The sequence below is a fragment of the Cebus imitator genome, unplaced genomic scaffold (assembly GCF_001604975.1).
Source record: "Cebus imitator isolate Cc_AM_T3 unplaced genomic scaffold, Cebus_imitator-1.0 Scaffold373, whole genome shotgun sequence".
In the NCBI taxonomy this organism is placed as follows: domain Eukaryota; kingdom Metazoa; phylum Chordata; class Mammalia; order Primates; family Cebidae; genus Cebus; species Cebus imitator.
In genome coordinates, this window is record NW_016107688.1 from 481,371 (window position 1) to 494,762 (window position 13,392).

The 13,392-nt window shown below is 38.9% G+C and overlaps 1 protein-coding gene across 2 annotated transcripts in view; it reads left to right on the forward strand.

Annotated features, from left to right (window-relative positions):
- Positions 1-3,299: 3,299 nt before the first annotated feature.
- NKAIN3 (sodium/potassium transporting ATPase interacting 3) overlaps positions 3,300-13,392 on the forward strand; it is a 652,954-nt gene continuing 642,861 nt past the window's right edge. For both annotated transcript variants that reach the window (XM_017507350.2, XM_017507352.2), the window contains exon 1: positions 3,300-3,781. In XM_017507350.2, the coding sequence (XP_017362839.1) occupies positions 3,728-3,781 (54 nt within the window). In that variant the 5' untranslated portion in view covers positions 3,300-3,727. The remainder of the gene's footprint in view (positions 3,782-13,392) is intronic.

Here is a 13,392-nt window from a genome sequence, read left to right on the forward strand (position 1 = left end):
AGATAGACATAAGACAAAAACAAAACATAAGAAACACACAGACTCGAATGGCATTAAGGGGTGTGTGTGTACATATGTTTAATACTCACTACATACTATATATGTGCACATGTACATATATGTTCAACATGATGTGTGAATTATTATGCTAAAAATCTATATACATTATTGTTCTTCATGCAACAAATATTGAATTTAACTACTGTTATAAGCACTGGGGAAACAGCTTTGTATCTGAGTCGGGGAAACAGGAAACAATACAGTAAGCAAACAATCAGTTTGAAGAAAAATAGAGTAACTGGAGTATTATTTTAGAAGGCCTGTTCAGTAAAAGTCTCCATGGGATGTGACATGAGGCTGAGACCTGCATGAGCTAAGGCTATAAGCTCCACAGAGACAGGACAAGAGGCAAATGCAAAGGCTTAGCCCTTTGGAGCAAGTCATTTTATCACAACAACTTTATGTATGGGGAAAATGGGGCTCACAAGGGAGCAAAATGACCTTTCTGATATTCTGTGGCCAAGCAGCAGCATTTACAGCCATATATCTGACGGGCTGTTCTACTTAGATTATTTCCTCTCCAATTGGTTTTACCAAACTTCTGTCCAGGCCCCATCCTTTCCATTGCTCTGTCATTTTCTAGTCTCATTTCCTCTCCCCAAGAGACTGGTAATTCCTCTTTTAAATCTTCTCTAACTCTCACAGGAAGAAAACTTAATGACAGCAGTTGGCACCAACCTCTATCAGAGGGAGTGCTACTTTATTCCTGCAGCTGTTCTCCCTTCCCACCTGTAAGCCCTTGAGGGGAAGAGAGGGACTATTATCATTTACCTTTGCAGACCAGGCAACTAGCACAGCCCTTCGCATAGAAGCAATTAAGAAATAAACTTGTAAAAACTATTTGAGGGAAGGATGGAGGAAGAAAGAAAAAAAGGGAGAAATATTTTTAGTTTAGGATGTAACACAATTTAGAAAATGAGAATAAGAGATTGCAGAGAGAAATAAAGGTAGCTTCACACAATTTCTAGACCTCTTATTAGCATTGTATTATCTTTGCTTCTTGTTTAAATGCATTTAGTACAGATGCATTTCTGACTGTCTTAAATCACACAAGGAAGAAACTCCAATTTAACTCTATCATTAAAGGGGGCGATGGGAAAAGGAGAGGTGCAAGAGATCCTCCTGGTCTCCTAAAATCAAACATGGGTGGTACTAACTCTGAATGTTAGATCAATGTACATTATTACACCTACTTCTGAAGAACAGTTGGCTTCCCTGTGAATAAGTGCTATTTGTGTCCCAAGTTTCAGAGGCAGCATAGGGAATGTGTAAATCCAGGAGCTCCAGAGTTAGATTCCCTGGCTTTGCATTCCTATTCCTGTGTTTAACAGCCAGGGGAGCCCCTGCTCCTGTTTCCATATCTTTTCAATGGTGATGTTCACAGCACCCACCCCATGAGGTTGCAGTGATGATTAAATGAACACACAAAGTATTTAGATGGATGTATAGCACCTGACAAGGACCCAGTGCAGGTTAGCTGCTAATATGGTACTTCCTAAATAAATAAAAGCATGACAAATTATGCTAGGGTAATTTGGAGAAAAGGAAGTGTCAATATTTTTATTACCATCATTCATCACAGTCTCTGGAGATGAAGAGGTTACAACAATTTCTGGAATTATAGATAGAGGACTTGTTCATGTCCTCTCACGTTTCAGCTGCTTCCTACAGCTTTTAGAGGGGTCAGTGGCCGGAGATGTTCTGCAGTGTCCTTTTGTATATGCTAAACTACTTATATGTCAGTGTTCATTTTTTCCTATTGTTTTCATCCATCAGGAATGATGACTAGTATGTGGATTGTACACAGAGGCAGCATGCTCACATGATTCTTGATCATTGATGTTTTAAAACTTGGGTTAAAAAAGGAGGGGGAGTTCTGACTTGATTTCTCCCTTCTCCATGATAATAGACAAAGGTGGAATGTAAACAATGAATGTTCTTGACCCTTTTATTAAACCAAATCCTGAGGTTATTATTCATGTGTCCCTACTAGAATTTCAAAGAGAATTATAACTCTTAAATTATAAACGTAGATCCTGAAGAAACGTTTCAGAAAAAGGATTAAAAATAAAAACAGGACAGCTTTTAATGCCTGAACTAATAATGGTTTGAGCAGTTTCCATGTCTGGAGTGAAAGTATTAAACACGCAAAGATGTCTTGCCTTTTCTTACCAACCTACCGCTAAGAACCCAGGAGGGCAGCAGTGGGCTAGAAATAGGGTTTCTGTGCCAAATTCTGAAGACAGCCTTTTCTGAGATAATTGGCCTACGGGCTTGTTCCCTGTGCTGGTGTGCTTTTGAGCTCCTTTCGCAGTTCCACCTGGTACAACAAATGCGCCCATGCAATCTCACTTTGAGCCCTGATGAAATTGAATCCTCTGCAGAACACCTCCGCCCTGTTCTATTAAGTGGGAGAGAGTAAGAGTTTCCACAAGATTCAGAGAGTTTGTCCGTATCTTAACTATCCGAGATCTGATTTCCAAATCCTTCTCAAACAATTCATTTCTGTGAAGATATATTAATATCTATTCCAGAAACCTTTTCCGTTTCTAGAAAAAGCTACTCATCTTCTTTTTCCTCGCCTTCTCGTTTCTCCCTCCTGGTGAGGATGTCAAAGGGTCTGTGAGTTGAGAACCTAAGCCAGGTCTCCCCGCGGCGTGCAGGCTAGTCCCCGCGCCCTGGGCCGGTGCATCTCTCCGCCGCAGCGCCCCTTGCCAACCAACTCTGTCCAACTTTCCCTTTCAGACTCCAGCAGGGGCGCCCTCCAGGCAACCGGCTGCGGCGGCCAGAAGCGACCTCGGCTCGGAGACCCCCGAGCTGTTTGCCCAGCGCCAGCTGATCACACTCGCCCGCGCAGCACCCGCCGGCCCCCTCGCAGCCGGGCAGGTTCCGGAGCTCTGTCTCGCGCTCTGCCGCGCCCGCCCACCCTCGGCGTCTCGCGTCCTGCCCTTCCTTCCCCGCCCCAAGCCATCCCACCTCCCATCCTCGCCACCTCTGGGACAGCTCAGCTAAGCCATGTCCCCTCCCTTGCAAACGCAACGACCACCCTCCCACCCCCCAGCACAACCTTCAGCGAGAAAGCCCAGCTGGGTCTAGCCAGTTACACCGGTCGACGAGGGTCTCCATCGCAGCCGGCCGCCCTAATTCACGCTCATTCATATTCATTCTCTTTTCTCTCCGTCCCTCTGTCTCCCCAAAGACTCCTAACTAGACAGGCCGATCCTCCCCAGCGGCACTCCCTTTCATTCTTCCCCTCCCACAACACACACACACACACACACCCGGACCCAGACAGCCCACTCCACTTTCCAGACGCCCACCTCCTACATACTCCCCTCCCCTAAACAGACATTCACCCACTCACCATCTGTAGCCTCCTTCCGCCCCCCGCCCCGCTCCCCCTCCCCAAGAAGCAGACCTGCACAGTGGGACGCAGGGACCCCCGCCAGACGCTCGGGCAGTGCGCGCCGCACCGACCTCCGCCCGCCCCGCCGGGAAACTAACAAAGACTGCGGGCTCTAACCCCGAGCCCAGGAGCCGCGAGCGGCGGCCGCGGGGCCGGGGAGCCTGGGCTGGGCCAGGCGAGGACTACTCCGGAGTCAGGAGGCAGCAGCTGCGGAAGACGCGGATCCCTGGCCCTCAGAGCCGCTCGGACGCCGCCTGCACCATGGGCTGCTGCACCGGGCGCTGCTCGCTCATCTGCCTCTGCGCGCTGCAGTTGGTGAGTGCCCCGCGCGTCCCGGCCCCAGGACAGGTCCCTGCTTCAAGACCGGCCTCTCCGGCTTCCTCTGCGGTTCCGCAACTCCCGGCCGGGGGCTAACGAGTGAGCAGGGCTCCCCGTCCGGCTGGGCTCGCACTGCCCTACCCTCCGCCCGGCTGGGCTCGCACTGCCCTCCAGCCGCTGGCACTCGCCGGGTAGCCACTGCCCTGCGGGAGGGCGCGGTCTCCCTCATGGTCCCGCGCGCTGGGGTTCGCCGCGCTCCCGCCCGGCGTCGCCACGCGGTCCAGGGGTTCCTGTCCAGGAGCAAAGGGAGTGAGCGATTTCCCCGCCCCTTGATCTGACACCTGGCTTTAGCACTCTTCGCGTTCGTGCTGAATTTACAAGGTGACTTGCGGTCTCCTTCTTCTTAGGATGATTTCCAGGAATGTTGCTTAATTACACGATGCGTGGGAATGCCCAGGTTCTGAGGCTACAGAAGCTGCCTCAGTTCTGTTAGTGAAGAGTGAGGTGGTTCTTACCTTCAGCAGGTTGAAAGGTGATGGTAAAGGAGTCTGGGACCTCCAGGAAGGAGGTCAGGCTGTGTGCTTCAGCCCCTGCCCTTTCAATTCGGCTTTGTATTTTGTTGAAATGTTGCATGTTCAGGCGGTGACAGACTGACAGCTGTCATCAAGGAGAGAACAGAGTGAACGGGCTCCATTGGCGCGGTGCCTTGCAGAGGGAGTTGTGTAATGGGAAGTTAGAAACCAGAGTGGAGAAAAAAAGGACCTTTCAGAACAGAGCAAATGCTCCTCTTAATCCCTTTGGATCCTGGACTGGCTCTGTGATCTATTCCATGGTCACTTGAGGTCAAGGCCACAGAACTTTTGAATCAGACTTTGTGTGTGAAAGATTAATAGACATCTCCCTTGCGTTATACTTAAGACAGATTCTGAGTACACTGCCAAGATTTCTTCGAAGCATTGTCTTTTTTCAAGTCACAAATATATAACTAGCATATTTTGACAAGCGAGAGGAAAATGCTTGCAATGAACTTTACTTAGTAATGTCATCCCTTGCAAGACTTATTAACTGAGGGATAAAATCGTGCTTTTTAGTAGTTAGTCTTTGTTCACATGAAGGTTTTAGAATGTTTTCACTTTTCTCTTGCCTCAGTGTGCCAGTGTCTCATGAAAATCTCACTTTGGGTATGCCCTTCATTGTTCACGTAATACGTGTGTAATTTACGTATTCCTAGGTTTGAAACCAGTGACCACTTTTTAATTCTATTGGATAGTGCCTTCTGTCATGTGAAATACTTGAATCAAACGTATTTAATAGTTTTCTTGAAAAATAATTTTAAAAATTTACAACAACATGAATGTTTTCTTTCACTAAGAAGGCAGGAGCTTGAGTTGTACTTTGGTTTTTAGAAATGGACACGGGTTATAAGTTGGAAAAGCTGACTAAACATGTAGTCAGCCCTTGATTAAATGTAAGATTATGGATAGGCCTGCTGGATTGCATAGTCTATAATGCAAAATTTCTATTTTACATGGAATGTAAAGGTTTTTACGTAGCAGATTTATCAATGCAATTACAATTTTCTTAACAGGCATTGAAATATTTGTGATGATAATGTTTTTGAGTTTTCACCCACCAGCCAAGTATGCCCCTCTTTCCAAGTGCACATTCTCAGTTGATACAAATGCAACATATATGTCAAAGCTTATCTCAAAATTCCATTTTTTTTTAAATGAAGTCTTCCTTGGTGCTCCAGGTAAAATCCCTTATATTCCTATAATCTCATAGGACTTCACTTTTTCCTCTGGTATAGAACATTTGGTACTCTCTTAAGTAATTTTAAGTCATTTACACATATTTCTTACTATTAGATTGTAAGCAGCTTGAGGGCAGAGACCATAGCATTAGTGATATTTGCACACTTTGCAAGTTATTAGAGCTCATATTAGAAGCTGAAACATATTTCCTGAATTTCCGATAATACCTAATATTTGCAATCCATACAGGGTTTTGACATAAACATTTCTTTTGACTTTTAAAACTATCCTCTGATGTAGATACTCATTTCATTTGTTTGTAGGTGAGGAAGTTGATATTCATAGAGGTAAACAGGTTTTCCACAATCAATAGTTTTTGGATGATAGAGATATTGGGGTGATGGTAAGCATTTAACAACTGGATTGTAAACAAAACAAATGTATACATTATAATATCATACAAAATAATCTTTATGTGAAAGATGTGTAGCTCTCAATTGACAAATGTGAGCAATAGTACAATATGTAATAGTCTTTAGTGTGTATTCCATATAGGCATTTCATTCTGGCAGAATCTGCTGAGTTTGACAAACTCTTAGTTTTGTAGTTCTGACATGAATGCTGGTGAATATTTTTGTTTGCTTTAAAAAGAAAGAGGAAAGTGAAACATGGAAGAAAATATTGGAACTTATCTCCATCAATTACATGAACAGATTCTTGGCTGACATGGATAATAGTTTTCAAATACTTAAAAATTACTTCCTCAGTTTCTTTCATGCTATTGACAATGTCTATGGACATGACACATTTTTAGGTTTAATATGCACTATTTAAAATATTTCTCCTTTATTTAAAAAGTCTAGGCAATCAACAAAACAGTAAGCAACCACTGATTTGCAGAGTTTGCCAAATTATTCGGTGAAACTACTCCCACCTTGGTCAATTTCAAATGTATCTTTATATAGCATTTCCATCATACACATAAAATAGGCATAACCTCAAAAGCATTGATAAAGTAAAAGCAAATAATTAGGAAAGAATAAGTGTTACCTATTCAGTACCTTTTTTAGTAGGATTTCTTTAAATTTAAGTTTGCATAATTTAATTTTTAATAATGGCTTAACAACTGGCTCACAAAATTCCTAAAAATCTAACAAAACCAGTTCTAGCTCTAAGCCCATATAAGCCTGCTTCAGCGTATAATAGGGTAGGGACCCCTGTTTCCCAGACCTGGTGCACTTGCCACTGAAAGCAACTGACTTTTTTGCCCTTTTATGTTTTTTTCTGCTTCCACCAACTGTCAATGGTGGGTCTGAGGCAGTACGCTAGTGTGGGTGTTGAAAGGGGATGGCATTGGGAGAACACATCTGCTGAAGATAATCTACATGCTTATGACTAAGGCTCGACTGGGGAGGTCATTCCACACATAGCACATTAGCTCCTCCTAAAAGTTAAAGAAACAAAAGCTTTTTATTATTTTATTCCCATTTTATCTGAGCTACTGTCTGGAGTGGGGAAATAAAAACTCAAATTGGAAAATCTATTTGGAGAAAACATACCCTTCTCAAGCGTGTATCTGTGGATGAGCTTTGGTTTGCAAAATCTCAGTCACTTTCTACTTTTTTTACTCGACTGCTCTGGCTGACTTTCATCATTACTTTCTCTCCAGTCTTCTGCTCCAAAGATGTTTGTCCCATGGTTTTCGTTTGTGCTCCTCCTGATTTTGCTAGATGAAATTAAAGAGAAAGTAAAAAGCATTAATACAGGTCCAAACTATGTGAAAAAAATCTTTTTTTTTTTTAAAGAAGAGATTTGTTACTGTGTCACTGATTCATGAAGTCATCCAAGAGCCTTTAAGTATACTTTTTTGAAAGGATACTTTCAGTTTTGCTTGTTTTATAATACTGTATATACTTATCATTAGATATGTGTAATCTATACATAAAAAGAAATACTTGATTATATGCTTTTGGCACATTATTTTCAGGTACCACAGTTAAACCTTAATTGCATGGTTTCAAAGTCTGGCACGCCACATCTATTTCAGTGCCATTTTCTGAGATGAGCCTCAGTGAAGCACTGAACTAATTTTGGCAGGCATTGTTCCCATAGAACTTTAGACATCTGTCCATCCTCACAAAGGTCAAGGTCAACCTCCAAGGCATGTTCATGAGGCTCACACCACATGGTTTCAAGATTTACTTGAAGTAGATGGTTCAACATTTCTTCTAGAGGACACACTAAAATGATTTTAGACCATATTTTTGAAGCTGAGACATGTTTCTGTTTTTGCTTTACAAACCAAATTTCTTATTTTTATTTTTAATTGGCAAATAATGATAGGATATACTTATGAGGTAATCTGATGTTTTGATATATGCATAGAATATGGAATAATTAAAACAAGCTAATTTACACATTAATCACCTCACTTTGTTTTTTTTTTTTTTTTTTTTTTTTTTTTTTTTTTTTTTTTTTTTTTTTGGCAAGACATTTGAAATTTACTCCCTTGGCAATTTTGAAATATACAACACAGTGTTATTAACCATAGTCACTATGCTGTGTAATAGATCTCAAATGAGAGACCTTATGTTTGTAACCCTGACCAGCATTAGTTTGAATATGTCCTTCTGATACATATTCATAAGAAAGTTCTGCAGTTCTCATCACTTAAGCCTCCCTGACATATAACTAAGAAATTTATAACATCCATCAGACATTTTCTCTCTTAAGCTTCAGTTACTTATTTCACCTCTTATTTTATTGACAAATACTTCATATTCTTTCGGTTAAAACCTAATTTGTTTTTAATTTTTTAGGTTGAAACTTCCTTTCCCAAATTCTCCCTTTAGCTTTCTTGCCCTGCCAAGAGATGTATTGAATTCACCTTCTACAATGCCTGATTAATCTTCCTTAAGTGGAAACCATCCTGTCACTCCTCTTCAAAGAAAAAAAAAAAAAGTCTCTGTTTAAGCTGCCCTTTAATACCTTACCAATATAGAATTATTTCCTACTTCTCCAGGTCTGCATTTTTAGTTCCATAGGGAAAAATTTCTATTCCATGAACAACACTTATTCATACCCTTGAACATGTGTAATTTAGGCTTCATGAAGCAAATTTCAAGGTTGTAAAAGAAAGAAAACAGAAATGAACAAAATTCACTAAAATAGTATTTATATATATCTGTGTTTTTTAAATTCTTTATAAAATAATGAATTGCTTTTGGTTTTTTTCAAATTATATTATGCATTTTAATCAAATCATTTTTATTCTAGTCACTTACATATGGATTTTTTTTGCTTAGTCTTTTTTATTTTTTTCTCAAGAGGATAATCTTTATCATAAGATTTTGGGAAAGAAATTATTTTCTATCCCAGAAATCAATAGTCTTTGCATTTAAAACAGGAACTTCTTAGTTCTTTTTTTTTTTTTTTTTTTTTTTTTGCTTTTCTCACACAAATTTTACCTGTAATGTAGCAATGTGTTTTTGGCCACTAAGATTTGACCAAATATCCAGATTATATAAGAAAGAATTTCAAATAATGTAAACTTTAAAAATTGAGCTAGTACCACTTAATATTTTGGCATTAGAGACAAAATACATGTTGATACAAATGTTGCATGGTTTCTTTGTAGAAGTTTAGATGAGTGATCAGGAAAATGAACAAATCTACATGTGCATATTTGGACTATTTACTTTTTATTTTTATCAGGTGAAGATGATAATCTTGCTTAAAGAATTAGATTGGCTGGTCATTGCAGGTCAGACCTGTAATCCCAAAACTTTGAGAGGCTGAGGTGGGAGGATCCTTTGAGCCCAGGAGTTTGAGGCTGCAGTGAGCCATAATGTTGCCACTGTACTCCAGCCTTGGGGACAGAGTGAGACACTGTGGAAAAAAAAAAAAAAGCAAAGAAACAAAATAATAAGGTTTACAAGCACTTACTAAAAATCACTCACTAAAAATCAAAATCAAAATGGAAAACAGAAAATTGTGAGGCTTTGAGAAAAAGATGACAGACAAGATGTTATTGATCTAGAGACAGTAGACCTTCCCTTCTTTCCAAGGTTTCAATGGCTGAATGAAAGCAATTTAGTGTGAGGAAGAAAACTGGAGCGAACAGCAGAGCAGCAACATTGAAGAATCCAGGAGACAAGTAGAGTGTATTCGGCTCAAGCATTAATATGAGTTTGTTTACTCTGTATACTGCATAAAAGGTGTTCATGTGTTACACAGAAATCCAGCACTTGCTTTGCTTGTAGGAATGGTGCCTAGACATAGTGCTGGAGTATTGATGGCTTTTGGTTTCACATTTTGAGAGTTGGCTATTAATAACATTGTGCAGATGATATGGAATGGGAGAATAAATATATTAATTATTTTTAAAATAAAGCTGATTAATGTGGAAGTTAAGATTTATAGTATTTTGTACAACAATGAGAAGTTAAAAAGAAAACCACAGATTATTCTTTATTGCTTATTTTGATTTTTTTATAATACTTTCTACGTTACACTTTAAAGTAACATCAATCTTGGAGAAGAGAGATTTTTCAAACAATTTGATGGATGTATTGAAGTCAATTTTAGGAAGACTGTTTGGCAAATACTTGATAAGGTTATCTTTAACATAACTTCTTTCTTAGGTGCATCAAAAATTCCTGCTTTTAATCCCCATTAACACTAATTGGTGTTAATGTGTGTGAACATGCATCTACAGCAACCTGTAATATTAGACTAAAATATTTCATCAATGATTAGTATTCAAAATGTCAATTAAATGGTAGTACAAGCAAATGACATATAGAAAAAACTATCTAATTTACATTTTTAATTTGATATGTTTTGCAAAGATACTAAAATAAAATGGAAGGTAGGCTATGAATGCCCCGTAATGGAACATTTTTACCTTAGGTCTTGATAGAGTGTAGGAGAATAGATATTTTAAGATAAGCATAGTAATAAACAAAAAAAAAACCTCAGGTGAAGACATTGACTTAAGTTGGGGAATGTGAAACACTTGAACTAGTAGATCACTGTTCTGTTTGACAGTGGTAAGAGCATCTGCAGTTCATTGAATTGGGGGAGAAATATTTTATCTTTTGGTAAAGGGAGATGAGGGTGAAGGTGGGTGGGTGGCAGGAGTTGGAATACTGACAAGGGCTCTAATTGCAAGAATTAGATCGCTTATTGTTAAGGGAAGCAAGGGAAAGATCATAGCAGTGTTAATCATATTATTATTATTATTATTATTATTATTTCTTTTCTGCGTAGAGTAACTTTCTTTAGAATGCTCTGTTCCTTTATTAACAAGAAGTATTGGAACAGTACTTTAGTGATCAGTTTCTCGTAAGAGATGTGAGCTCAACAGGGGTGACGATAAGTCATAAATCTATTTCTGACAGTTTCTTTCTATTCCAGTAATGAGAGGCACAGTAATACTTTGGTATTGATTAATATCTAGTATAATATGTGTTTGCATGTGGGAAGTCATAGGCCACAGCTGTTGATTGGTTAAATTGGTCAATTAAGGTACAAACAGGAATGCTCTACACTTAAGTTATGTTGCCTGTGCTGGTAACCAGCTGTAAATGATCATAATTAAGTCAATGGGAGATATAAATGGTTGTTAATGACAATTCTTTATCAAATGCATATTTAAAATATAAATTCTTGATGAAGGAGTTATTTCAAATTGTAGTTTATGAAAAGTAACATTTCTTACCTCCAGGAGGTCCTCAGGAAATGATCTAGAGCCATTGTTAACTCCAAAGCAGTTATGTGTGTGATGCTTCAATTCTGAAGTCCCTCCTGTTGATTCTTAAATGTCTCTGAATGAAAATCTTGCTTTGATGTCTATTCTATCTTCTATTCATTTGCTTTATATCTGGACGGCGAACAGCAGATGGAGGCAGTCGTAAGCTGGGGCTGACTTGTACCAACTGGGGAGAGTTTCCTGTTACGTTTCCAGGAATCGTGTGAGCCAGTTGTTAAATAGAGCTTTATGAAAAATTAACTATATAAACTTATAATTAAATTATATTAAAAACAAAAGTATACATATTTAAAACTCACCACTTTCTAATGATTTTACTGCAGTGTACTGTTATCTCTGCTCTGGGGGTTATTTTAATTCAACACAGTATGTATTTTACATACAGTTTGTATGGTAGAAATTCCATATATCAGAGGACTATTTGTTGAGTATCTCTTCCCAATTCTATATCCAGTAACATCATTTTGGTAGCTAAAAATCTTTTATGACGTGATTATATCATGGAAAGACCCTCCTTAAGCTCCCCAGGCCACTTGTTAAATTATTTACTATCGTATCACCAGGCAGGGGCTTTCATCATAAGGCCATTTTTTTTTTCTTGTACCAAATTGGATGTGATTCGTAAGCTTTTAATGTAATTAATTAATGCATGTATAGAAAGTATATTCCATAACCTAAGCGTTTTATTTATTGCTTTGAGTATATCTATAAAATTGCTTAAACATAATAGAGAAGTTTTCATATTCAAAAAATTACAATATTAAATCCTTTGGACTTAATAATAGCGTTTGGATCTCCCTAAAGTGTTCATGCACATTGCATGATGACAGATTTGTTGGTAACTGATTTGTGGCTAAATGATTCAAAACTGGTAATGGGTTATAAGTCTTACTTCTAGGTGACTTACTGGAATCTAGAATCTCTCACTATGAGGGAAAGTTATTTCTGCTTAGTGAGTGTTGATTGGTTCCCATGAGGAAAGGTGGACTTAACTCCAATACACAGTTCTTCCACCTGTTGGCATTATTGGTCCTAATTAGCTTCTTCCGAAAGTATGTAAAGTAATCGATGGTGAAACAACTGAAATACCTTTTGACACCCATATCTAGTTCTTCCAGGCTAGGATGATCTGCATTTTCCATTGTCCCCACATTGAAATACTAAATATCCTATCTTGAAGAAGGCTTCAAAAAGGTGATTTATTTGAGAGCACACCAAAACTCACAAAATTTCTCTTCCAAATTTTAAAAAGTAGTCATTGTTACAATGTGGACCCAAATCCTCTTGTACCTTAAATTCCATTGTGTCATTCTTATAACATTTTCATAAGCCAGATATTAACATATTCTCAATTATAGATGAGTAAACGGAAATGTGGGAAAATTAAGCAGTATGTTGAAATTATATATTATGTTACGGCTTAAAGCATGAGAAATGTAGAAATACAGATAACAAAACTGTGTGTATGTAATCTTATGACAGCATTAAAAAAGAGAGTCATTCTTCTGGGCTTAGGTCAAACCTGTTGTGAAGAGTAATTATTTAAGCAAGCAATTTCTTCACATGAAATGCGATTTGTAAAATGTAGTCCAGATCACTTGAGTAATAAGAAGAGATACTAACTCTGGGACACAACTTTTTCTTTTGTTTTGTTTTGCCATTTCTGTTGGTAGAGGATAGCTTTCCTCATGATTGATATCTATTTTTGGATTCCCTCAGGAGGGATCTCAATTTATCCTGAAACAAAAGAATGAAATGCAAGCTTTCTGCAGACCAAGTGTTCTGCAATTTTTGCATGCTCTATTTTCTGCAGCTGATGAACCACTTCTGACAATGTTTTCTCACTGTCCGGATGTAATCTGCTAATACCCCTGGGACCTACACTTACAAGTATCTTCTTTCTCCATAAAAGTTTAAGTCACTAATTCCTTTTACTGTCTGTTGGCAAACTCTTCCTTGGCCTTGTAGTGTTGTGATTGCCAAAGATTTGAATGTGGCAACCACACCACTGACAGATTGTCTTGAATGCAGGGCCAATTAGAGGGAAGCATTAGATGAGGGCACTGAACCATTAGGAGGCT